General features: G+C 40.4%; 1 protein-coding gene across 9 annotated transcripts in view; it reads right to left on the bottom strand.

Moving 5' to 3' along the window:
- Positions 1-5,122: 5,122 nt before the first annotated feature.
- ESRP2 (epithelial splicing regulatory protein 2) overlaps positions 5,123-23,130 on the bottom strand; it is a 62,161-nt gene continuing 44,153 nt past the window's right edge. For 6 of the 9 annotated variants that reach the window (XM_043526548.1, XM_043526547.1, XM_043526546.1 and 3 more), the window contains 3 exons: positions 22,868-23,063; positions 21,892-22,069; positions 5,123-6,452 (listed from right to left, as the gene is read on the bottom strand). In XM_043526548.1, coding sequence (XP_043382483.1) covers positions 6,294-6,452; positions 21,892-22,069; positions 22,868-23,063 — 533 coding nt within the window. In that variant the 3' untranslated portion in view covers positions 5,123-6,293. Of the gene's footprint in view, positions 6,453-10,000; positions 11,186-18,794; positions 18,946-21,891; positions 22,070-22,867; positions 23,064-23,130 lie in introns of those variants that run through there. The other 3 variants (XM_043526549.1, XM_007053981.4, XR_006285302.1) reach the window with 2 other exon arrangements.

Below are 23,130 nucleotides of genomic sequence, written 5' to 3'. Positions count from 1 at the left end.
GTCAGTTCTCACAATGGAGAGAGGTAAGCAGTGGGGTCCCCCAAGAATCTGTACTGGGACCAGTGCTGTACAACGTATTCATAAATGATCTGGGGGAAAGGGTAAACAGACAGGTGGCACAGTTTGCAGATTATGCAAAATTAGTCAAGCCAATTAAGTCCATAGCTAACTGCTAAGAGTCACTCACAAGACTTGGTGACTGGGCAACAAAATGGCAGATGAAATTCAATATTGATAAATGCAAAGTAATGCACATGATATGTATAGTTGGGATTATGTTTTCCAAAATGATAACATCTGAATTAGTAGTTGCCACTCAGGAAACATCTTGGAGTCATCATGAATAGTTCTCTGAAAACATCTGCTCAATGTGCAGCAGCAGTCAAAAAAGCTAACTGAATGTTAGGAACCATTAGGAAAGGGATAGTTAATATGACAGAAGACATCATAATGCCACTTTATAAATCCATGATACTCCCCCACCTTGAATACTGCATGCAGTTCTAATTGCTCCATCTCAAAAAAGATATTAGAACTGAAAAAGGCACAGAGAAGGGCCACAAAAATGAAGAGGGGGATGGAACAATTTCCATACGAGGAGAGATTAAAAAGGGCTAAGACTGTTCAGATTAGAAAAAGAGACGACTAAGGGGGGATGTGATAGAGGTCTATAAAATCATAAATGAGAAAAAAAGTGTTATTTACCCCTTCACATAACAAAAGAACTGGGGTCCCACAATTAAATAAATAAGCAGCAGGTTTAAAACATACATTAGAAAAATACTTCTTCACACAATGCACAGTCAACCCGTGAAACTTGTTGCCAGGGGATAGTGTGATGGCCAAATTATAACTGGGTTTTAAAAAGAATTAGATAAATTCATGGAGGATAGGTCCCTCAATGGCTATTAGCCAAGACGCAACCCCATGCTCTCGGTGTCCCTAAACCTCTTACTTCCAGAAACTAGGACCAGTTGACAGGGGATGGATCACTCAAAATTGCCCTGTTCTGTTCATTCCCTATGAATCTTCTGGAACTGGACACCATCATAAGACCGGATACTGGGCTAGTATGTTCATTCTTCTATTCTATTGAAAAAATAAATAAATAAATAAATAAATAAATAATAATAATAATAAGTTCTTGCTGGTGGATGTGTAATATAAGAAAAGAACCTTGAGGTGTTCTCCTCCCTTTGTTCCAAGCTCCAGGAACAAACAGAGGTATAAAGCAATCTTGCTATAACTGGCACTAGCAAAGTACACCATCCATTAGCACTGCGGTTTGGCTATATCAAACACAAACAGTGAACAAGTGCAGAGAAGCCAAATATTATATGGGAATGGCTGAGGTGGAAAAAGACAAACAGATTAAAACTAAAGAACGTTCTTAACTCTTTAGAGTCATGAATTGCTATTGGACACATACAGACACATTTTACAGGAATACTGGAAGAGCAGATGCAGAATGAAGAAGTTCAAAGAGAGAATTAGAAACCATCACTAGCAGCTCCTCCAAAGGTGCCTGTCTCTATTGCCCAATATTCAGCTTCTTCTAACTATCTTCATGTTGCCTTTAATGCATGGAAGGACCTTCCAGAGTTTATTCATAAGACCCATCACTCAAAATCAGTAACATTCTTTTAGTTAAGCTTAAGAGGGTGTATTTTACACAATATACATTTAGCTGAACAGTTGTTGTTTCCCCTACCTGTGGTTTACTATAGTCTTTCTCCCTCCTTCAGCAATTTAGGCAAGACCAGACAGTGTTTCCTCTGCAAGCCAGAGAACGAAGTACAAGCATGTTCACAAGTAGCTTCTCTTCTCTACTGGGCTTCTGTAGCCTTACCCTAGCATAGACATTTTTCCACACACCCTTTTTGCAACGGTGATTATTTGTCATTAACATCTTTAAAAGAAACCACCACTACCACTAGGGTGACCAGGTGCCCGGTTTTCAACTGGAAAGTCCAGTTAAAAAGTGTACCAGACAGTGTCCAGTCAGATCTACTGACTGGACACCCAAAGCCCAGTTAGTGGACGTGGGGAGGTGCTGGGTCATCACCCACGCCACCCCCTTCTCAGCCGGGGCTGCCTCCTATCTCCGTCAGGCGGCTGCAGCTCCCAGCCCTGGCTCTGCAGGCAAGTCCCTCCTGATCCAGTCAGAGGGGAGTCGGGGAGAGGGGAAAAGCAGCAAGTGATGGGGAGAGAGGGGGCAGAGGAGCAAATGGGGGCATGACCTTGGGAGGGAAAGGGCAGGGCCTCGGGGGGAAGGGGTGCACCGGGGGGAGGTTCTGGCATTCCTGCTGGAGAGTCCAGTTTTTAAATATTACAAAGTTGGCAACCGTAACTACCACCTATCAAGAGCCCTGCATGTTTAATATTTATACACACACCCAGCAGAAACAAACAAGCTTGAGTCACATCTAACTACAGTTTGTGTCAGCCAGATTCCAGTGGCTTAAATATTCCAAGTGAAAATGTCACCACTTCACAGTGATGGCTGGCAGCAGGATTTCTCACAATATGGGTTTTAATCAGAGACTAACAACATTTCAAACTGTGAGGCATTTACACACAGCAAAGGGTTTGGCATTAGCATCCAGACTATTACAGTATGGTGTTTCATAGACAGTGGAAGGAGGTAGATTAGCACTTTAGAGAAAGAGAATCCAATTGGCCTTCCCGTCAGTACTTGAAATCTACCAAGGAGTTAACAGGTTATTTTGAAGGAAGGTAGAGAGCTACAGTACATTGGCAGATGTGTTTTTGTTTTTTTTGTTTTTTTTTGTTTTACCAGTGGGTCAAGTTTCTGTCACCAGGACAAAAAAACCTAAACTGATACTGTGGTTACATTAAATTGTCTAGGAAACATTTAATTACAAGGGGAAATATTTACTATATGTATTTCCTTGCTCACAAACAAATATGAAACTAGAAATTGTTTACCACAAGCAAACAGAAAACTCAGGCTGTCTTTTTTTTTCCAAAGCAGAGAATGGTGCCCAATATAAATTTCATTAGATGAGGGAATAGTCTCACTTGCCAGTTGCTTGGTTGTTATTTCACCCCCTTGTTTAAGTGGTACTGGCAAGATAGGCCCCAAATTAAAATTGTAAACACCCCCATTCCCCCGCACACACAATGAACTGTTTTCCTTAATTGTTACATTTGAGAGGGTTGTATGTTGATACTTATTGGATTTATTCAGAACTCAAATATATAGACACACACACACCCCTTACATTCTTACCCTTACTAGATTCCATGGCCAGAAGGAACCATTGTTATCATCTGGTCTAACCTCCTGTAAAACAAAGGGTGCCTTTGGGATAAGTTTTAGAATCAAACTAAAACTATCAGCGACCCCAAACAGCTCCAAACAATTTACCACCTCCACTAGATCAACAGAATACAGACATACGCACGCACACTTCAGCCCCAGTCAAGCCCCTTCCTCCCCTAAAGCTCAAGTGACTAGATCAGGGGTTCTCAAACTGGGGGTCAGGCCCTCTCAGGGGGTTGTGAGCTGTCAGCCTCCATCCCAAATCCCGCTTTGCCTCCAGCATTAATAATGGTGTTAAATATATAAAAAAAAAGTTTTTAATTTATTAGGGGGGGTCACACTCAGAGGCTTGCTATGTGAGAGGGGTCACCAGTACAAAAGTTTGAGAAGCACTGGACTCGATAAACTTTGAAGCACATCCTGATGGTCAGATTGGGGAAGAAGGGAGGGAAACCTTTATGGGACTTGCTGGGCCACCACCAGTTTCTTCTTTAAAAAAGAGGGGACATCAACTCACATGCTTAGCTGACTGCAACTGTGAGAAAAGGGCAATCTCAGACAGGCAGGTCCCAGCCCATTTAGGTTTTTAAAAGTCAAAAACAATATAATACTTAGTAAATATTATATATTGCTGTCCATCTCTAGATCACAAAAGTGCTTTACAAAAAGAAAAAAGGCAAGTGCCATTATCAGCATTTTATAATGAGGAAACTGGGCAAGTCACTTTACCTCTCTGTACCTCAGCCACAGAGGGTCAGTGACAAAGCTGGAATAGAACTCAGGTCTCCTGACTCACTCCTGGATTACACCACCTTCCCAATTAGAGCCTCTTCCATGGTGCTGGAGACTGAGCAAGAACCAAGCTATCTTGATCAAGTCACAAAGAACCAGAATGTTAAAGTGACCAGTCTAGTTTCACTATCTAAGCAGAGACACAGAAAAAGTAAAGGGCTAAAGAAGTTAGAGACTTTTCAACATTAACTAACTGTTACTTATTTAAGGTATTAAGTAGTAAGAGCAAGGGGGAAAATGATCACAAATTTGCAATTTCTCATTTCACCTGCCTGGATTAACTTTGAAATGGTCTAAATCTCATATGTACTCATTATATACCTTTATGAAACTGTACTACAAGTTACAGAGCTAGATAATGAATTGTTTTACAAAATCCATGCATGCGTGATTCCAAGACTGCAAAATCTAAATTTGTTTTACAAAATATACATACACACAGCATACTTAGAAAAATAAATTTGTTGATGGGCTACACAACTTGAGTTAATGACATTTACTAAGAGGTAGAAAGTTGCATGTCTCACCACTGCATCAGAAGCTTCCTGCAACTCCAGGTATGGCAGTTAGAGGTTAGATATTTACAGTACAATTGCCGTGAACTACTAATGAATTTGATACTGTCAAGCCACCCTTTTGCTTTGGGTTCTCTTTCGAAATACCATCTGAACACACGAAGGCTGAATTACAGCTGCTACTTGCCAACAGCTCTGCACATTGTTTTGTTTTTTTGTGTTTTTTTTTTTTTTTTTTTTTTTTTTTTAAAACAGAAGACTGTTTTGTATTACTTCTGAGCTAACTGCTGTACTTGGACGAGTACTAGCCATGTTCTACGGCTTGGTTTAGCTGTCCCCATTGTGAACTAGGATTACCTATTGTAGAATAAATAAACAAACAAGCTTACCTTTTATATACATGACATATTTCAGTATTCTCCATCAGCAAGATATCTTAAGCCACAGTCACACCACCAACACTTTAGTGGGGGACTACATCACCTTGATGTGTTTGGATGAAGGAACACAGGCACTTAATACGCCAACACACATTGTAAGCATCTCTTTTATTTGTTGTAATATAAAGAAGCATACATCATTCATTCTTTTCAGTACAACTCAAATTGTACACCAACAAAAAAAAAGATCAGTGTACACAGACATCCATGAGCCTGTCACAACAGGACTCATGACATTTTGCTCTGCTGGTATTGCACTTCGAATAGGCTTGAATTAAGGCACAGTAAAAACAAAATCATTTAGTGCTTCTACAGCAGATGTCTTTTTAAACACATGCTACATGACAAACTAGTTTTTCTAGCTTATGTATATACACATGAAGAAAGGAAAAATGCATGCACTAGAAGGCTTAGATTTCAACAATTTTGTTGCTTCATAATATACAAATAAAGTAGTTTAAAGATGTAAACAAACTGCATGCACATAAACTAGAGCAAAATCTTTAATACAGTATCTGAAAGCTATTATGCTTAAATAAAAAATATAACTTACTAGTACTCAATGTTTATGTGCCATTTTTGTCCTGTAGAAATTAAAAGTTTGGGGTTCTTTTTGCTTCACACATTGGCAGCACGTATGTTGATAGGAAAGACTGATATGGCTTTTGGATTACAAAACACAATAATAATAATAAGTTTCTCCTATTCCGTTTGGATGCGGCATCCTGGATATTTTCCAGTCAAGGAAAGCAACAACTAAAAATCCAATAGGATTTATGCTACAATTTGGGAAAGCTGCAAGTTTCAGCAGCCCTTTCTGGAGACATTTTGCTGAGGATAAATTCTTAAAACCTAAAACAAAAGAATCTGAACAAACCAAGTTTCACTTTCTACTTCAAACACTACAGAACAAAAATTAAGTCTCCCCCTCTTCCTCCGTGGCTGTGATAGCTGAAGTGCTCTTGGATTGCCTCACGGGTTATCTGGGTGGCAGTATTTCAACAAGTACCCTGAAATCAATCGTCCTTCTCTTTCTTAAGGAAATTAGTCGTATAGTTTTTATTTCTCTTTTTGGTGTAGGGCAGGAGATTTTTCAAATTAAATACAGGAACAAGTATCACTCCTGCACCCTACCACGTCAGGCTGAGAAGGCACATTTACTGCTGTGTGGATAGCAAGGGAAGACTTTTTGTTTTATTAAAAGGCACAGTGTTTAGTATTACTTCCCTTCCCTTCTCCCTCCCCCCAAGAGTCTTTTGGTTAGACCAGATAGAGTTCTATATAGCGACTTCCCAGGAGCCGTCCATTTTTCTCAGCCACTGCTTTCTTAGCCAGGTCCAGGCTTGGAAAAGTCACCAACGCTTCTCCACTGGGCTGGCCACTAAAGTTGTAAAGCACAAGAATGGAATCTGTGTGGAGCTGCAGGGATAAGAACACAAGGGAGGGGGAAGAAAAACTTAAAACCTAAGACCACAGATGTAGGCTTTGTCCCTAACACTATGTACTCTTGCTGGTTTCTCTAATTGCTTTAGACCAACAGAAAGGCAGTTCAGAGTTTTATACATAAAAACACTTCATCTGCCAAGCTTCAGATCATCGTGGCTACAAACAGCCAAGTCTGGCAGAGAATAAAGGACTGAAGACTGAACTGAGAGCTGTTTTTTAGTTCACAGCAGAAGGAACTTGAATTCTGCTGGTGCATGGGTCAGAAAGATTCAGAAGTAGCTCCACGAGGAGAGTCCAGTACAGAAGTGCTGCCGATTACTGAGGTTTAAGGTGAGCAAGGCCATGTGTCTACATTATGGGCACTACAGTGGCATAGCTACTGCGCTGTACCACATGGTATAGAGGCAGACAACAGTGACAGAAGGGGTTTTTCCATCGCTGTAGGAACTCCACCTCCTCAAGTGATGGTAGCTAGGTTGTCAGAAGCATTCTTCCATCGACTAAGTTGCATCTACACCACGGACTAAGCTGGCATAGCTACAGCACTCAGGGGTATGAATTTGTCACACCTCTGAGCGCTGTAGCTATGTTGACCTAAGCTTGAAGCGTAGACTAGCCCAAGACAGAAGAGGTATAAAATTTAGTAAATGATAGGCCAAGCAAGGAAGGAAACCTCAGCCTGCAGTGAAGTATGCTTTTGCTACCTGGCTTATTGGCCAAGAAAAACAGAAAGAGGACTATTAAAGCAGCATGAATACTAACCCAAAAGGAAAAAAAGGCAGACAGTGACACCAGAAAGGGAAGTGTGGGTAGAGCAGCATGAGAGGAGAAGATGCATGAGAATTAACAGAACTAAATTATCCCCCAAAGGCAGAGAAGTAAAAGTTGTAGTACTTCAATTGAATCAAAGGAATCTTTGTTAATATGCAGGGAAGGGGGCGGAAAGAGTAGTGGGAAATGAGACCATTTTGTCAGTGTAGTTAATTTACTTGGGGTGAAACACGGGCCCTGGTATGTTCAAGGATTTAACCTCAAAATATCAAGTATAAAATCCACTCAGCAGATGTGCCCCGGCTTGTCTGTGCCCCCAAACCAGACATCCTGGAAGCCCTTGCAAGGGTAAATTTGGAAATCTCAATTGTATATTTGATTTAATAAATCTGAACCAAGTTAAGAAATCAAAAGTTGAAGCAGCAAAAACTCTGAATACAAGAGATTCATTTGCTGGAAACTTAAGCTGGGGTCAACTCATTGCCAGAAAGAACACAAACACTTGGTAAGTTAGAACACCACACCGTTTTTTTAAGTAAGTAAGTAAGTAAGTAAATAAATAAATAAATAGAGAGCTCAAGTTTAATACTTGCTTTGTGGAGTCTACATCCTTCAGATTTAAAGAGGAAAAACATTCACAGCCCCCCTGCCCCCGCCAAAAAATGAAGCTATCATATATGCTTATTACAGTAAAAAATGGCAAAACGCTCACTTGTTGGTTACCTCCCATACTAGTTTCTGACCAACTTTATATTCTGACATGTAGAAGTAAAGCCAGCACATACCAGAACTTCACTCACCCAACTGCTTAGTAGGCAATAAAAGCAGTCTTAAGTTATAAGCAACAAATCATGTTAGGAACTAGAGGTACTTAACAGGGCAGTTAGCACAGACACTATTAGATCCATATGCTGATACATTTCTCCCTCCAGAAACAAGGTGAATTAGGAAAGCAGCATGCCAAAAAATCTTCAGGAACCTTAAACAAAAATTTCTGTAAGAAGCCCAAGTTAGGTTTAGAAATCAGCTTTATAGATTTCAGATTACTAATGCACTTAAAGAGGAAGAAGCTCTTCATTTGGGTAGAACCACTGACAAAATTATATTGGATCTGTTTTATATTGGGTTCTGCACCTACATCTGTGATTGCTAACCTCTGGCAGATTAAGTCACGGCTACAGTATATCGGGGTCAGTCAGTCATGAGTGAGTTTTATTCTCAATGAGAGCATATGGGAAGCATGGTTATACCACTGAGCACAGGAGACAGCAAAAAGCATTTCCTTAGCAGCTTTGGTTTTTAAATCAATGTATGAGATAGGATGCCCATAAGAAAAATAATGTAGTTATGATAATCGGGCATGTGCTCCCCACCCCCCACCCCCTCTTTTTTTTGAAACAAGCAATATCAAGTAGCAGGAAACTCATTTAAAAACCTGTATGGAAGGCTAACAGAACAGGCTGAAGGTGCTGCAAGAGGCAGAATTGCCTATGTTTGATTAGCTCTTTTCCGAGCTCATCTGTGTTCACTTTAATACACTAACCTGTGGTTTTAATCTAGATGCCTTAAGTAAATGTATTAATTTTGGGAATTACGGCTGAAGATTCATTCAGAGGAGGGAAATGATATACACCTCAACCCCGATATAACGCGACCCGATAGAACATGAATTCGGATAGAACGCGGTAAAGCAGCGCTCCGGGGGGGCTGGGCTGCGCGCTCCAGTGGATCAAAGCAAGTTCAATATAACGCGGTTTCACCTATAACACGGTAAGATTTTTTGGCTCCCGAAGACAGCGTTATATCGGGGTAGAGATGTACTCACACATCATGGCAAATATTTATTCTCTCTGGTGGTTTGCACCAGAGATGTTCATACCTCAGTACCCGAGGCTGCATAAAGTTACACCACCACTCATTTTGTAGTCTGTTAGCCTGAGAGAACTCAGCTCCCATCAGGCTGTAGCGAGGCCCAGTTCCTAACCCCATTTTCCAGAGGATATGAGTGAAACACAAGAGGGGGTGAATAACTTGCCCAGGATCACAGAGAGTGAGTGTCTATGTATCTGCTCAGAATGAACCAGAGATTCTCCTGTCCCCGCTCTTTCAAACACTACACCACAGTGCCTTCAGATGACTTACTCCCCAACAGGTGTGATATTTTCAGTGCCACAGCCCTTATAGTGAAATCACACGGACATGAATGCCTTGATACAAATGGCTTACAGAAAAGCCACTCTAAGCTAATGACCTGTTCACTCAACTCTTTGTAAGTCATCTATTTCCAAATGACATTATACATATGGGGGTGGAGGGGGGGCGCCCAGCAGGACTAATCAGTAGGATTTTTAAAGGGGCGAGACTTCATATTATGGAAGTCATTAATACTTTCTAGGTCATATTAGAATTATGCATTACAACCACACAAATGCCAAAATTCATTATTGTCATTACAATTAATATCAAGGCAGATGCATAAAGTTTTGTCACTTGTTACTGCGCTGGAAAAACTTGAACATTAGCGGAACATTTAAATGCATAATTTAAAATAGGGCCACTTGATCTCTCAAATGATTGCTTTGGTTTCCTCTTCCAAAAAGTATTAGAATAATTATTTTTAAAAACAAATCTAAGCATCTTTAGAAAGAAAAAAAAAAGTTAGTTAGCTTAGTATTTAAGATTGAGGAGCAAACTTTTTACATGGGAATGAAGCAATACAAAACTTAGTGCTCTAGCATTCAGCAGAGGGTCTGTACAAAGCTTAGGGACCTAAGGGTTTAAGAGGTTCACGTCTTGGGGTTGGCCCTGAGCAAGAGTGAATTTCATCCTGAAGAAGTAACCAAAGTTTCCAGACTCCAGGGATAAACTGCCTCCCCTCTCCTACTTTGTTTTCTTTTAGTTTCTGAAGTTGTTCCACTCATACTGCTAAATCGGAAGAATACTTTTAACGTACAGCATAATAAAGGTATCTTATCTTAATATTGCTTTGTGCCCTCAAATAGCACAATTTTGTCTATAACTATATGCTCTGTTTTTTAATATGTTCATTGAAGGATTTAGTAGTTCAATCAATATCCATTACACATTTCAAGTGTCCGTTACCTTTACTACATGTGAATGATTCACAAGAAGTCCCAGCTCACAGGCCAAAGTGTAAACGTGTATTGGGGAAGCCGGGATCAGACTGCAATGGACGACTGGGATAGTTCACCATTAGCAAGTTTACTCACACATATAAAGAAAACAAACACCCTTATTGACAGAGCAACATTCCAGACCAATTCTAAGGAATGGGGATCTCATTGGTGCGAAGTGAGCAGGAGATATCAGAGAAGCATTCATTTCTAGACAACTTTACAGTGTAAGAAAGATGGAGAAAGGTGCGGGGGGGAGGGTTTTTTTGTTTTTTTTTTTAAAAAGGACTGTCTTCCTATTTTTTTGAAGTAAAGGTTAGAAGAAGTTTTCTTGCTATGTACAACAAACAAGAATAAAAGCCCTGGGTTAAAAGCTTCATATAGAGCACTCAGCAAACGGTAATAAACCACTGTGAAAGTTTAACAGCAATTTCTTTGCACAAAGCCAAGTTGTCACATAACCTCCACCATTTAAACCACTTTTGTCCCATCAGCCACAGATCACAGGAGTAGCCTCAGTTTCACCAGATTAGTTGATTTTTTTTTTTTAAATAGGACAGGAGCAGGGAAGGTTAGAGCAAGGTTCCCAAACACAAGCTAGGAAGGAAAAACAATCTCCACATCACCAAGCCCTTCATTTCCCTTCCCATTCACCATTGGAGACCCAGCTTCTGCCAGTCCCATCTTACCTTCTTTAGAAGTTACAAACAGTTACAAACAGACCCACTCTTTCGGTGCTTGTAACACACTCCTTGCTTGATCGTTCAGCTGAATAAGGCCATTGTAGTCATCAGGTGCATACTACAGTACAAGTGTGATACACGATAATCAGCAATAGAAGGAACAGTTCTTGTACAGCAAGCCACACAGACTATATTTGCAACCTTAATTAAGAGCATCAGCTACAGTAACTGGCAGGAGACAAAGTGAATTTGACACACACAGCTTATATGCAATCACTAAAATACATTACTTGAAGAGTTGGTTGGAGGTAGGTTTATGGGGGAGATTATATACTGCATATAGTAGCTTTTTGTAATGCAAGGCTTCCTTAATAAGGAAATTTAAACAATCAAATACCCTTTCCTTCCTTAATATTCATAGAACAACAGCATGTAGATATTGAGAATTATGTGCCAGGTAACAAAGTCTACATATCAGAGAGCTATACTATGTTACAGCAGAGAATCTCACAGGGATTGGAGAGCATGCTTTCTAGACTGCACAAATTGACATGAGGAGAGGAAGGAGAGACCAAGGTCCGAATTCTGATCTCGCTTACAGGGGTGCAAATAAGACGTTAACTCCACTGAAGTAGAGAGTTACACTGGTGAAAAGCCAGCGTGAGGCGTTGTCCACACACAAAAGCCAAAGCTGTACCTCTGTGCCTAACACCAGCATAGCTAAAGCCATACAACTTCCACATGTGGATGCATTTATACGGGTATAAAAGTGCTTGCATAGGTATAGCTAGGGTGACCAGATGTCCTGTTTTTATAGGCACAGTCCCGTTTTGGGGAACTTTTTCTTATATAAGCACCTATTACCCCTCCACCCCCTGTCCTGTTTTTTCACAGTTGTTATCTGGTCATCCTATGTATAGCTTACCCCATACAGGAAGGGGAATAAGCTATACCAGTATAAAGCACTTTTATAGTGATATAACTGAGTCCACACTGGAGTTGTGCCAGTATAACCATTTTGGTAAAAAGAAAAATCACATCCCTAACCAATAAAGTTATACCAGTACAAAATAGGGTTGCCAACCCTCCGGGATTGTCCTGTCATTGATCATGTCAGGTGATGAAACCTCCAGGAACACGTCCAACCAAAATTGGCAACCCTAGTACAAAAGCTGTGTATAGACTAGGCCTAAGAGAGAAGAATCAGGTCAAAGATCTTAACCATGCACAAGAAGTGCTTGCTGTTATAGGGGATGGTGCAAGTCTGTGTCTAAAGTCGTAAAACAGATCTTGATTGGTGAGACCAAATGCTGGTTTATATAGAATCTCTCCAGAAGCACACATACTGGAAAGAAACAAATCCCAGAGAACACCTGAAAATGTTGTGGAGACTATTGGAATGGTTCATGCTACTTTGCAGCAAAGAGGTACGCAAACCCAGTTTACATTATGTCCTTTCTGCAGTAAGAAGCAGAATTTTCTTTTTTGAAATGGCTTCCTTTACATGCATTGGCACATTACACTATCCCCAAGCACACAAGGTTCTATTGCTATGCCGCCCTTTGTTTCTTTTGATACAGAAAATGTCTCCTGCCAGTTTATAGGGAAGAATAAATATTGTATTTATAAAAGAAAATAAAAGAGGTATTTTATAGCCACCTACAGTGAAATTTAAAGAACACGTAATACACCTACCACACAGAGCAACATCCAAGAGCCCAAAAACCATAAGAGAAAGAACCCCCACAATCTTCACTACAGATTTCTAATCACCTTCACATCTAGACCCACTCCGTTAAGTACAAACAAACGTAAGAAGTTTTTTCTAGATAGTCTCTACCAGGGCAACCAGGCTGTGCAAATATTAATTATCAGCTACCAGACCTGCCCTTGAAACCAATCTACAAAAAGTAAGTTTGTTCTTTGGAAGGAATGTCTCAATATAGTACATACTTTAGATACTATAGATTATCAGCAGATTTACAGTAGGTAAAGCTCTGTAGCTTCTAGTGAGAGTATTTTTTTTTAAAAAGGTACTTGATATGCATAAGCAATAAGAAAAGCAAGGAATGGAAAAATTACAGTATCAGAAACAGCAAGAGGAGAGATTGGTATAAAACATGAGCTCAAGTGTGCAGGAAACTTGAATAACTATTGTGTTTGTTTTTTTTTTAAAGAGTTGTTTATTTAGAGGACAGACATAAGAGGGGAGATTGTATTAAGTTAATTAAACAGAGGTTATGGAGTAGTAAATGCTTCTGAACAGCTCCAGTTTAAAAAAAAAATTACAAAAAGTCATTATTGTAAATCAAGTTAGGGAAATAATGCAATAGGAGAGGTCATACAAGAAACTATGTCTCTAGTGAGAAAATGACAGCTACTCCAAACTACTTGAGATAGAGCATTAAATGAGTGTTTCAGATGTTGGCTATATTTCAGAAGCCTCCTAAACCAGCAAGGCTGAGGTACACCACTATTGGACTGGATGACCAAAAGTGGAAGAACCTGAGGTCAGCTCAGGTGTCCAAAGTGGAATTGCAATGTTACTAGCTTTGAATGCAGGGACATGTCATTAGTATTAAGCCTCTTAATTTAGGCTCAGTACTTGTGCTTTACCAGTCCCCTACCAACTTGAGATTGTGAAATAATTATACAACAATGTAAAAATGCACTATGCCAGAAGTCATCCAATGCCACGTATTGTACTGATGACAAAAAGCAACATTACGTAGGTCAAACTCAGAAGCAGACAGCTCAAAACCTACTGCCAAACCCCATTTCCTGCTGTTGAAAAGCTGTCATGTTCAATAGCATGTTCTTTGCCTTTATTCATTCATATAGGCAAAAGGTGAAATTTTCAAATAATTCAAAAATTCTGCTTCCATTACAGTCAATGGCAGATAAGCCAGTTTGAAAATCCCAGATAAGATAACCAGCTGTGAACTCAGATCTGGAAGTCATTTTGAAAAGCTTTATAAATCCAGTGACATATCAAATTTGGCCTCAGCACATCTAACCTGAATATAGATGTTGCACTTTCAAAGACATTCTCTTCAGTGGGTATTTTTCACTCACTCAGAAAACTGGAAGTTTCTGAGGAGAGCTTATTCTCAACTGCACACAGCAGCAGCTGACCCCTGTTATCCAATTATTCATCAACAAAACAAGCATCTATTGAAAATGTTTTTTCATCAACCAGTGTCTCTTTTTTCTCTGTTTGACAGAACAGTCTTGTTTATTGATACTGATGAAGCGGAGGGAGCTGCTTCTTAGATAGATTGATTTTTCCTTTACATTTTCCTTAAGTCAGGGACAAAGTGATTCCTTTTTCACCCTGAGGTGGCTATCAAGTCCAGCTGAAGTTAGTGGGGAAAGGCACAAGAAAAGAGCCAAGAAGAGGCTGCACGCACATCACCACTGTGGGGTTTCTTTAAAGGGTTCCTCATTTGATCCTGATCTCAAGGGCAGCAGGAAATGGTACTCTGCGTGCCCCCCTGTACTACAGGTCTCCCAGTGGGTAGGTAGGATTGGAGCCAGGTATGGAGTAAAGTTTGCACCAAGGTGGTAACTTGGCAGCAGAAAGTAATGCAAAGCAATAGCAAGTGGTGGATCTTTACGGGCTATAAAAAAAATGGCAAGATACACTGCAGAGTGGCCACGAACAAAAGACCAAGAACAGGTGAAAAATGCTCTGGTAGGAATAGAGTACTGGTACCAAGGGGAGTGGATGCTCAGTAGCGAAGCTGGTTTGAATAGGGGAAAAAAGTCGATCCTTTTAGCAAGCAAAGATAAGGCTGAATCATTTTATATCGGAGCAGGATCAATCTCTTATTGACTAATGAGACTGATAGTAGGATTTTCACATTGAGAAATCGCTGTCAGAAATCTAGATTTAAGAAGGCTGAGGGAGGAGGTAACAACAACCCTGTTTGACCAAATCAAGAGGATTTCCAGACTCAGTGGGTCTTTTCTAGTGTCCTAATATGAATTGGCAAAAACGTAAATGTAAGAGAGGAAAAAAAGTTAATCCATCCCTTGGGTGTCAGAGGTTGTTAAGTTCTGTCTCTCAGGTACATACTGTTAAACGAGTAGAGTTCTACAATTACTTGATCCGGCACTCTACATTTAAAGACATTCTTGTACCGTTGTTTCCTTCTCTCTGCTCCATGTTCATCTGTTTTCTTGCAGTTCCTCAGTTTGAGGGTTTTATGGCTTTTGAGTGGCAAGTTACAGCATCGTAAATAGTACTTCATGTTCCAAGGGAAAGTTGAACCAAGAGTTGCAAACCCATGTGCCATCTAGGTGGACTCACCTCTCCCTCACTAGCAGTATTTTTTTTTTGCTTGTTTACCTCAGTCCATCCCAAGAGTCACATTCTCTGCCTGAAAAATATTCCTTCTACTGTTTCAAAAGTTAGTTTGATACACATGATATATAAACAATACCACAAGCATCCTTCACACAGCTCTTCCAACATTTACTAATTTCTGACCTGCAATAATTCTGCTGAGCTAGCCTATCATCTTATGCAGAGATCACCTGTGCTGCTTCCTGAGGAGATCATGCTGCTTTTCCACACCTTTCCTAAAAACATGCATTTGAACCTAAATCTTTAGAAGCAAAAAGTTAGTGCACTCCTCTCACCGCGTTACTAGCCCTACCGAATTCCATTCTCCCCTCACCTTATGTTAGTGCCTCTGCGAGTATCTACCACCTAAACAGGAATAAGGGCTTGGCTACACACGGTTTGTTCATTGGTTTAACTAAATGGTTTAGAAACTGATTTTAGTTAAGCCCTAAGGGAATAGGGAAATTAAGGGGAAACATAATAGGAGCTAAGAATAGTTTCCAGCTAGAAAGGAGGTGCAACTTGCAGCCTTTTGAGGCAAAACAGCCACTTCAGGGATGCAGCTGCAGCAATTCTATTCTGGATTTACTGGGCTAGTCATCAGAAGAGTTTGCTAGGAAAGCCTTCTCTGAAAATGTGAGTCCACACCAGAGAATAGGTCCTAGGGAGGGGAGGAATCCCTAAGTGACTGAGACTGATTCAGTCTAGATGTATTTGGTCTTGAAGCAAAGTGCCATAATACAGCAGCAGAGACAATCTTAAATGTTTGGTGGAAGAGGTAGTAAAGGAGGGACCTGTATCATTCCAATTACCCACCACAATAGTGGTGCCATTTAACTGTATTGCTTAAAGTATGACAAACAGCTAGTTGACAGCAATGGTAAACAGCAAAATTTACTATTCCAATTTTTAGAGAGGTTCTCTCCTTGCGGGCAGTGCTTCCAACTGAAAGATCAATCTAAATTCAGAACCAAAGTAGTATATGTCTGTGAGCTATGGCTGTGTTCCATTTTAGAGGGGGAAAAGTCATACAATATTGTCTACTGCTTGCTAGCTTGCGCAGGCTATGCTAAGTGAAACTATCTCCCACTCCCTCCCCACACTACTCCCTCCCACCCCCACCCCAGAAGATGATGTGGCTAGAATTGGCAGCTAGAGGATGCAACAGACATGGATGAAGAAGCTATCCCCCCTAGGACTGTGAAAGGTGTCAGATTTCAAAAAGGACCCATAGAAAACAGAGAATACTTTCTTTGTTCAAAAATACATTTCAGGCAAAGCTTAATCCAGGGGAAGTCAGCAACAGTGAAGTCTGCTGTCCTGGTATTAGAGAGAGAGGAGTTGTTAAAGCTCTTGGAATTTTGCCATTCATCCATTTCCCCCACCTCCTCATTACCGCTTTTTTTAAAAAAGCACTTAGCCTTGAATTCTGTGTCTATGAAGAGTCAGAGAATAAATACATTGCAAAACCCTCTATAGCTACAGATGAGGAATGGTATACATAAACCCAATATAGGTTTAAATGATATTCATTTTATTTTAAACCTATCTCATATAAAAACAGTAAAACAGGCACCAGGTTTCCACCCTGGCCCTGTTTCAGCAAGTAGGGACTAAAACTCTCACAAGCTTTAAGCAAGTTTCAAATGTTGACTGCAATCCCTCAAATTCAGTCTTCCCAGCTCATATCATTTCTGACTGTAGTTCTGAATGAAACACAATGCTTGAGTGAACAGGACTACACTGACATCCAGGCTAACTGGGTTGATAAATCTGCTTTCTATTCCAGAGTATCACAATTCTATTAATGGCACACACACTCCTATGAAAGTAGCAAACATCAAAAGCTTGGATTATTCTTGGAACACTCCCCTTAATCTCATTGGTTCAGTTAGTGAGCATGAGAAGACTAAATTAACCACTAAGCAAATGTAAGGATAAAGTGTACAACACACAGCAGATTTAGCAAGTACATGTTACATAAATAACTAAAGAAATAGCGGCAAAAAGTACCTTTGCTTACTTGGTATGTATTTATCCTTGCATAAAAACATCACTGTGTGTCTGCAAGTGCTAATGGCTGTTCTCCAAATCATTCACTTACCATTTACTTAATTCCTCTCAGCTTTAATAGTGTTTAGAGCGTTGTGCTGCAGTGACCTAACTGTACAGTTTGCTAGTGCTGAATATAATCAACCACCTGGGTTTCCCCTATTCCTTCTCCCTGTCAGAGAGACAGTTTCAGGAGCTGAAAAGCGGATTTTTATTATTAAAAATAAATTCCAGAAATCCAGTTCTCCTTGAAATAGAAGATTTTCAAGTTAGGATAGGAGCTCGCAGTAAATATCCAGACTGACTCATAGTCCTCCTTCAAATCCCTCCAAAAATTTTAACAAATGATTAGGGAGCTGATGTGTGGAGACCACTGCCAATCATGCTGAGCTGTATGGTCTCATTATTTCCTTGTGTTTCCCCAGCTGTCTATCTAGGTCCTCCTGTTGTTTCTTGTCTTATACTTAGGCTATGTCTACACTACAGACCTTACAGCGGTGCAGCTGGTAGCACTGCAACATAGCATTGTCCACACTGGCTCTTGTGTCAGTGAAACTTATGTCGGTCAGAGGGGTATTTTTTTTCATGCCTCTCACCAGCAAAAGTTTTGCCAACAAAAGTGCTAGAGTAGACAGTCTTAGACTGTAGCTATCTGTGGTAGAGACCATCTTTTTGTTATCTGTACAATGCTTAGCACAGTGGCCTCCTGGGCTATGATGGTATCTCCCAGGATTCACTGCAATACAATAATAATTAGAAGCTACATCATGAATTATTGGATGGTAACATGCTAGCATTAAACATTTAAATTCACAAGCGTATTGCACATTGCAATACAATAGAGAGCGTATTGCAATACAATAGAGAGGGTTTTTTCAAGCATCTCCAAAGACAATTATATTAACTGCTCTGTAGAGATTTTTTTTTTTGTGAGGTTAACTGAAAGCATCATGAATGTTTAACTATGATGGAGGAATTCTTAACTTAATTAAAAAAATCATAGGAGCATCTGATGGTGCTATAAGGATTAAGCCAATACTAATAGCCAAACTGATGAAAATATTGAATTATAATTTTAACACTATCTACTGTTGGAAGCATGTACTGATGTTGAGACCAGCTTGTTCAAGCACATGGTAAGCCAAGAGTATCTCTGTTACGAGGCAGGTCTGGTGTGAAAGCTGCTTTTAGTTAAGTAGCAACGTGTGCATACATGCAGTACATGAAGCCCTTGAAGACCAAAGAGATTCAGACAAGGAAACAGCAGAAAATAAATAAAACTTAATTCATCCCTTTCAGACAGGAATACACAAAAGATAAAAATCACCCTTTGTTCTCAGCATCTCAGATCCAATTTCCGTGTCCACTGAAAATCAACTTCAGTTATTTTCACAAAGGGATTAAGATCATACCCATGCCAATGGTGGTTAACAAGGGCTCACTTTATAAAGGACCAGAAGCATCGTTCAATACATCCTCTGGGTAGCAGTAGAAAGAGAAGAAATGGGGGAGTGGGGGAGGGAGGGAGGAGATAATGTTAGATTTTCTTACCAGAGACAAAACACTGTCCCAACACAATAAGTCATCAGACCTTTTACTTACAAAAGTATTTTTCCAGATTACTGCAGGAGTGTGTGCGTGCACGGGTGTGTGTAAATTTAAAAAAATCTGGACTAGCACATGTATCATGTAGTGCTTTCTCAGCTCCTTTACAAGACTCTAAACCCTGATCTACTCAAGGCAGCATCTTCTAAAGACTTAATTAAATCAGTCAGTCACTCTTTGATCAGCAGTAGCCAATGACAGTAAAATGCATAAACTTTTAAATATCTTGCTGTGTTCCTCACCTCATAAACTCTAAGAAAGATAATTCAACTGGGCAAATGATGAAAGACACACTTGCAACCAGCTCCTTAAATGTCATGACTAAGCTTCACTTTTAAAAGTATTTTTGGGTGGAGTAGGGTAGGGATTTATTTCTTGTGACCAGGGAACAGGTTAAAGTAGGAGTATACATCTAGTTCTGATTCATAAACACATTCCTATACATTTAAAATTTTTAAATATGCCACACACACACACACACACACACACTTTAAACTACCTTCCATTTAAGGTGATGGAAAGGGGCAAATTAAGCAACAGAACTGAAACCTGTATATGATAAATATAAGATGTAGTTAATAACACCCAGCTATCGGAAGTGGAAAGTTCACTGACCCACGAATAATTCCCTGTGCAGTCCCATCCACGGATGGGGGCAGGTCTAATTTCACATATTTTCTTGTTACTTTTCCACCTGAGGTTTTGATGCAGGACATAATTCTACATTCTCAAAATAAAATCTCATGTTAAAAGATAGCAGGGAAAAAATGAAAAATAAAAATAAATTTAGTTTTAAAAAGTTAATTAAAATCAATAGAAATGAATAAGTAGTAGCTGAAGAGTCAGGGTCATATCTGAAAAAACAGGTACACATCACTTCGGTTTGAACTTCTCCTTAGAAGAAAATTTCTCAGACAAAGCGAAAAACACAGCTGATTAGAAAAACAGTAAGATGAATTTCTTAGCAGAATTTACACAAAATTTACTCAAGAGTTTTGTGGTTTTGAAGCCATTAATTCCCCAAACTGTGCAAAATCTGCAAAATTCTTTCTGAATTAGCAAGACCAGAGCAATATGATTTCAATAACACCAAAGACGACTTGGTTTTCTTCCCACCCTAATTATCAGAGAAATAACTCCTAAGATATATAGCTAAGTGTTTTCTCTGGCCCAGACAAGATCACATGGCTGATATCATGCATTACAAAACAAAGTCTACTATAGACCTATAAGAATCTTGGAGAAATTAACGTACAATGATGGTCTCCTTATTCTGAGTGTTTTCCTTGCCTGAAGTTTGCCACTACCCACAAAGAGAAAAAAAAACAAAACCACAAAACCAAAAAACCCCATCTGCATTGCAGTCTCTAAAGGAGCGTAAAAGTCAGCAACAGGGCTGGTATGGCTGGACAGTCTCATTTACTTACTATTTATAAGCCACACAGATGGTAGCTTGAGGCCTAATGTAACTTACATCAAGTTTTACATTTTTCCAATGTTTCAGTACAATTTAATCCCTACTATCAAATGGATGGAATCTGTACCATTTATTGCTATTCACAGACATTAAATTATCTCCTGAACAATGTTATTTTTGCCTTTGCAAGTGTTCAGTTACAGAAGATAGATTTAAATAGCAGGTGTATCAACAAAGCTCATCTGATATCTGTGCAGGAATATGCAGGGGAGTACTAATCTACACATTCAAATAAATGGATATCCTATGGATGCAGATCAGTTTCTTTATCTTTAAAAAAAAATATATGGTAAATTGATGCTCACTTGCCTATTAACTGGAATTCAGTTCATGTGATAATTATTTAGCTAACTGCTGATGGTGTCTAGAGCATTTGTTCAAGGTAAAACATGGTTTGGAGGATATATTTTGCTGTTGACTGGAATTAGTTAGGCCTTGTAAAATGCCTCTGAAGTAGGTAGATAGATTGGTACCACCCTCATTTTACAGATGCATCTCAATTCCTCCCCACGCAAGTCACAGAACGAGCCTTTCAATGCTGAAATTATCATTCACGCCTGTGCTCTGACCGCTAGGTCACGCGTCTAACGTTTGAAGAGAAAAATCAGAATTACTATAATTAACAAAAATGAAATTTCCATAAATATATTTTGAGATGTGCTTATTGTAAAACGTGACTTACTCATGACACAACACACCACCATTGGCTGACCATGGGTATATCTGCACTGCACACTCCTTACAGCAGTGTGTAAGTACATACCCTGCATGACCCCCCAGCCTGGGTATAAACAGTGGTGTAGATGGTGAGGCACTGCTTAGGCAAGTAAAGACACACCTAAACCCTTCGCATAAGTACACTACATGGCTCTCTATGTACCCAAGCAGTGCCTCCCCCAATCTATATTGCTATTTTTAGTAGTGTAGTGTGGTGCTATTTCCCTGCTGCCAGAGCCTTTCTGCACTGCAGGGAAAGGCTACGGTGGTGGGTAAAGGCTCTGGCAGCGGGGAAAGTTTCCAATAGCTCCCGGTTGCCTCCCCTCTGCCAGAGCCTTTTATTGGCACATGTAACTAACTACACACCGCAGTGTGGACTCAGCAGGCTTTTCACTGCGGTGTGTAGCTACCTGCACCCTACTCCCCCCACCGCCACCACCCCCCCACCCCCACCACCAGTAGTGTGCAGTGCAGACATGGTCCATACGACAACGAATGCATAGCCAGCAGGTCCCTTCCTCTTTTTCCTCAAAGCAAAGATTTAGTAAGATTAACACAGAACAATAGCTATCAGAAGTCCAAGTCACAGAAAGGTAGATGTGGAGGAGAGGGACTGGATACTAACCTGGTATCCCTGGAAGAAACTGAGAATTTCCTTCATTCCTGTGTTATAAGGCAAGCCCTGCATACGAACTAAAGCTCCAGGCTGGGGCAGCATTGGAGTGTGTGTGGCTGAGGCAGCAGCTGCTACCGCTGCAGGAGGAGCTGCAATATACCCCACCGTGGTAGGCGATACCGGAGGACTGAAAAGGAAAGAGCGAAGCAGAATGGTTATCAGTGACCAATGGGTGGCTTTAGGGCTTGGGGTAGGAGAAAGGTTTGAGATGGGTCAATTTCACTGAAGTTTCAATATTAGCTTGGGGGAAGAGCTCCTGAATGCTCTTCATTTCCAACCCTACTGCAAACCTACAAAGTGCTACATCAGAGTAAATACAAATCAGTAGTTCTAAACCACCAGACTAGCAGATAATGGCTCTTCCCAGTACAATAAGCTGACTATTTAAAAAACCGGCAATAGGTATGTCTACAAATGCAACTGGAGATGGGATTGCAGCTTGTGTAGGCATACCCCAGCAGGCACGGCTAAAAATAGCCATGAGGTGAGGTGTCATGGACACCGGAAGGGGCTACGAAGACGAGTACGTACCCAGGATTCTGGGCTTGTACAGCGCATGCTGAAGGCTCTGCCAGCATGTGTTCAATGCCATTTTTAGCCAAGCTAGCTAGATTAAAGCTAGCACAAGTATGACTACTGAGTTGCAATCACACCTCACATAGCACTGTAGACATACCTAGTGTCTAAAACATCCTTGCTTGCCTGAAGGAGGCTTGATCCCCTCCAGCAAAGGCTAAGCCCCATTAAGAGGCCTAGATGAAGCCCCCTAGGCCATCATTGCCCCTGTTGATAAACATCAGCAACTCTCAGGACTGTCAAGATCAGAAACACAAACTAAAGGTCTGCATGGGTGACAACAGTTTCCTTTGTATAAAGAAATGGATTCCGAGGTCCAGTAGCAGAAGGCAACCAAGCCCCACGGTACCTGGGGTAGTAAGCTGTGTAGTTCATATAAAGCTGGGCAGCTTGAGCCGGGTAGTAGGTAACAGTTGGAGGGGCAGCCGCGGAAGCCTGGGGAGTCCTGGTTGTTGATAATAGGGCTTGTGGCTGGTAAAGTGCCGCTTCTGCTGGGATCACTGCTGCGGCTGTTTGGAAAGCAGCGTACGCTGGTGGAGAAAGACCTAAACAAACAAACCAGAAAAACAGACCAATCAAAACAGGAATTGGCCTGGGGTGGGAACAAGATGA

The sequence above is a fragment of the Chelonia mydas genome, chromosome 12 (genome assembly GCF_015237465.2).
Source record: "Chelonia mydas isolate rCheMyd1 chromosome 12, rCheMyd1.pri.v2, whole genome shotgun sequence".
Lineage (NCBI taxonomy): Eukaryota > Metazoa > Chordata > Testudines > Cheloniidae > Chelonia > Chelonia mydas.
The sequence above is the reverse complement of the archived record's forward strand: the minus strand, read 5'-3'. Positions and strand labels throughout refer to the sequence as shown.